This window comes from Octopus bimaculoides, chromosome 28 (genome assembly GCF_001194135.2).
Source record: "Octopus bimaculoides isolate UCB-OBI-ISO-001 chromosome 28, ASM119413v2, whole genome shotgun sequence".
In the NCBI taxonomy this organism is placed as follows: domain Eukaryota; kingdom Metazoa; phylum Mollusca; class Cephalopoda; order Octopoda; family Octopodidae; genus Octopus; species Octopus bimaculoides.
In genome coordinates, this window is record NC_069008.1 from 1174229 (window position 1) to 1178651 (window position 4423).

A 4423-nucleotide genomic window follows, 5' to 3' on the forward strand; every position below is an offset into this window, starting at 1 on the left:
CCCTTCCTAATGCCAACCACTCCGAGAGTGTAGTGCGTGCTTTTACATGCCAGTCACATGGTACTGGCAACGGCCACGCTCAAAATGTTGTTTTTTACGTGCCACCTGCACAGGAGCCAGTCCAGCGGCACTGGTAACGACCTTGCTTGAATGATTTTCTAAACGTGCCACTGGCACAAGTGCCAGTAAGGCGACGCTAGTAACGATCACGCTCAAATGGTGCTATTTACAGGCCACTAGCACAGAAGCCAGACAGCTGCTCTGGCAATGATCACGCTGGGTTTCTTCTTATTATTTACTAAGACATAAAGAAAACATGGTTTTATTATAATTAAAACAATAAATTTGAAAAAAAAATACATTTACAATGCTAAGTATATACAAAAGAATTTATGAAAAAAATTTAGAAATTGAAAAGTAAACTAAAAAAGTAACCTAAAGTAATCTTTCTTAAAATTTGTAGGTGACATGCTAGAATCTAACACCAGAAAGCAGAATAGAATGAGAAAAACAATTTGTTGTGGGAGAATACCTGGACTGTTTGAGAAGATACTGGCCAGTATTTTCATTGACCACATGAACACGGACCAGGGGATGGATAATACTGAAATCATTCTTTAGTTTGTCTGTCCGATGGATCACCACTGCCAGGACACTGCCTTCGTCCTTGATGGCTGACACAGGTTCTCCTGTGGCTTCTCCCTCCTCAGTTTTAGCCTTGGAAGTCGCGAGTTTTGCTGAAACATAAGGAAGAGCAATATTGAGGTATATAGAGGAGGATTTGAAGAATAGTAGAATGAGAGATTTAAAGAATAGTAGAATGAGAGATTTGAAGAATAGTGGAATGGAATCTGGATACATTGTAGAATAGGGGTTTGGGAGAGCACGAAAATGGAAGATTTGCAGAATGGAAATTTTGTGGAATGAAAGAATTGTATTGTAAAATGGTAGATTTGAGGAATAGAGGAATGGAAGTGTAAAACGGTAATTTTGGAAACTACAAGAATGAAATTTTTAATAGTAGTTTTGAGGAATAGAGGAATGGAAGTATTGAAGAAAGAAAGGGAGTGCAGAATATTAGAATGATAATTTTAAAGAACACAGGAATTAAAAATTTGTAGAATGGAAAGTTTGAAGAATGAAGGAATGAAAGTTTTTGTAGAATGGAAGCTTTGAGAAATTGAGGAACAGAAGAATGGAATGGAATGAGATTAAGCAGACAGTTCAAAAGCATGGGGGTGGGGGTGGGGGGCGGATTGGTCAAATAAAGTAATTTCTCCCAAAAATTCTTTCAAGGCCATGTGGTTAACAGAAAAAAAGAGATTAAACTTTATTGCACAAGTGAACTAAGGAGTTAAAAAATATTGTTGAAAAGATGCCAATTTTGAAAAATGTGCAGGGGAAGGTGGAGGGGGGCAGCTGTACCCCATACATCCTTATTAGCTACACCATTGCCACTTTGATATGCTGAAAGTCAAGCATCAACTTTAGCAGGACTTGAACTCAGAACTCAAAGAGCAATACTTGGGCACTATTAGTATTAGTAAGTTTACCTTTTTTCTTTTTTCCCTTCTTTGGTGAAAGTGCTTCTTTCAAAATGTTTTTTTTAGGACGCTGGTCACCATCCTTATCACCATCATTGTGGTCGTCTACCTTAGCATCTTTTTGAAGTCGATCTTCGTCAGTATTAACAGCATCATTGCCATCATCACCAAAACCCTTTACCTGAAATTAGAAAGGAAAAAAAAATAATTTAAAAACAAAAAAAAAACAAATTACCTTCACCATCCATAAATGGTGAAATGGTAGATGTTAGAACATCAGATGAAATGCTTTGTGGTATTTGTTCTAGTTACTTGCATTCAAAGTTCAAATCCCTCCATGGTCACCACTGCCTTTTGGTCCTCATCATCATCATCATCATTTAACGTCCGCTTTCCATGCTAGCATGGGTTGGATGATTTGACTGAGGACTGGTGAAACCAGATGGCTACACCATGCTCCAATCTGATCTGGCAGAGTTTCTACAGCTGGATGCCCTTCCTAACGCCAACCACTCAGAGAGTGTAGTGGGTGCTTTTACGTGCCACCGGCACAAAGGCCAGTCAGGCGGTACTGGCAACGGCCATGCTCGAAATGGTGTATTTTACATGCCACCTGCACAGGAGCTAGTCCATCGGCACTGGCAACGATCTCACTTACGACATTGAGGGTTCCAGTTGATCCGATCAATGGAACAGCCGGCTCGTGAAATTAATGCGCAAGTGGCTGAGCACTCCACAGACACGTGTACCCTTAACGTAGTTCTCGGGGATATTCAGCATGACACAGTGTGACAAGGCTGACCCTTTGAATTACAGGTACAACAAAAACAGGAAGTAAGAGTGAGAGAAAGTTGTGGTGAAAGAGTACGGCAGGGTTCGCCACCATCCCCTGCCAGAGCCTCGTGGAGCTTTAGGTGTTTTTCGCTCAATAAACACTCACAACGCCCAGTCTGGGAATCGAAACCGCGATCCTATGACCGCAAGTCCGCTGCCCTAACCACTGGGCCATTGCGTCTCCACGCTCCCACAGTATTCAGTATTTTAATCATACATTCTCATTTAGTGGTATATAAAGACTACCTTTCAAAATTAATATTGCTTCCATCACTAATATTTCTTTTTGAAAAGGAAAATGTTTCTCTGGGACTACAAACCTTAGTAGAGATGTCTTTAGAGCCCGTTATACCACCAGCGCTTAATTTCACAGGTTTGGTCTTTTTGGCAACTTTCTTCTTTCCTTTGGCAGCCACAACAGCAGATTGTCTGTGGAGAGGACAGAGAAAATAGTCAATGATCAAAGAGGGACTAATGATTGATGGTTGATGACTGATGATCCATGATTCACAATTGATGATTCGTGATTGTCAATTCATGATTGATGATTCAGTTGATGAGTCCTGCACCCTGGTTTATGATTCATCATTGACGATTAATGATTGGCAACTTGTGGTTGATGACTAATGATTGACACTGTATTATAACTGTTCTATACCTTGACCATCAACATTAGTTTCAGTATAGATTTTTGGTATTGGTTTTGGTTCTTGGAGTGATTTCATTGACCCATCACCCCCTTCCATCCCCACACCAAACCTGTACATGTTGACATAGTTTTTCTGCCATTATCACGGCCAGCATCACCCAGAGCATCTTCATCATCATATAAATTCCTGATGTTGAAGAAGATGATGATTATGATAACAACAATGGTAACGATGATTGATGATGATGATGATGATGATGATGATAACGATAATGATGATGACAATGATGATGATGACATTGATGATGATGGTGGTGGTGGTGGTGGTGATGATGATGATGATATCAGCCCTGACAAAGTATAATCGTGACCAGTTGCTTTCCAGCCATAACCACAAATTGTTCCTGTAGTAGTAGTAGTAGTAGTAATAGTGTCTGTGAAGATGGTAGCTGTGGTGGTGATAGTGGTGGTGATGGTAGTGGTGTTGGTGGTGGTAGTAGTAGTAGTAGTAGTAGTGGCGGTGGTGGTGGTGGTAGTAGTAGTAGTGGGGGCGGTAGAGTAGCAGTGGTGGTGGTGGTGGTGGAGGTTGTAGGCTGCGGTAAAGGCAGTGCCTATGGTGATAATAGTAATAGTAGTAGTTAGTGGTGGCAGTGGTGGTAACAGCAGCAGTAGTGGTAGCAGTGGTAGTGAGGGTGGTGATGATAATAATGGTGGTGGTAGTAGTGGTGATGAGGGCTACGATAGCTGTAGCAATAGCAGTGGTAACCATAACCATAGTAGTAGTAGTAGAAAGCCAATCAAGACACACCTGTCATCGTCCAGTGCCAGTTCTGACTCCAGTGGAATGTTCCTCTGCTTGGATTTCCTTGGAGATTCCCTTGTGGCGCCTAACAGTGAAATTGAATAAAATAAGACATTCTTCTCGTTACACACACACAACACAACACAACACAACACAAAAACATACATACCATATATATACATACATACCATATATATACATACATACACACACACACTCCACACACTAACACAGACATATACACACCACACATACCATGTACATACACACTATATACACACACCACATACAACTATCAAGACAAGGAACCCCTCCCCCCACAAATTTATATATATATATATAAAAACGATGATGATGATGATGATGATGATATATATATTGGCACAGACATGTAAAATAATTTATTATACACAAGGATTATTATTAGAATGATGAAGGCTGTGAAACAGCTGTAATCCAACAGATATCAAGTAGTTAAATAAGTATATTCACCTCTCATACGTCCTGACGTTTTACACACACACACACATACATATTATACACACATATATATATATACATTATATATATATATATATATATATATATATATAT

General features: G+C 39.9%; 1 protein-coding gene across 1 annotated transcript in view; it reads right to left on the reverse strand.

The window, feature by feature from the left end:
- Positions 1 to 4423, reverse strand: part of LOC106878450 (jouberin) — a 50160-nt gene that overhangs the window by 38729 nt on the left and 7008 nt on the right. The window contains exons 7-10 of the mRNA XM_052977720.1: positions 3836 to 3914; positions 2699 to 2807; positions 1554 to 1725; positions 476 to 737 (exon numbers count right to left, since the gene is read on the reverse strand). Coding sequence (XP_052833680.1) covers positions 476 to 737; positions 1554 to 1725; positions 2699 to 2807; positions 3836 to 3914 — 622 coding nt within the window. The remainder of the gene's footprint in view (positions 1 to 475; positions 738 to 1553; positions 1726 to 2698; positions 2808 to 3835; positions 3915 to 4423) is intronic.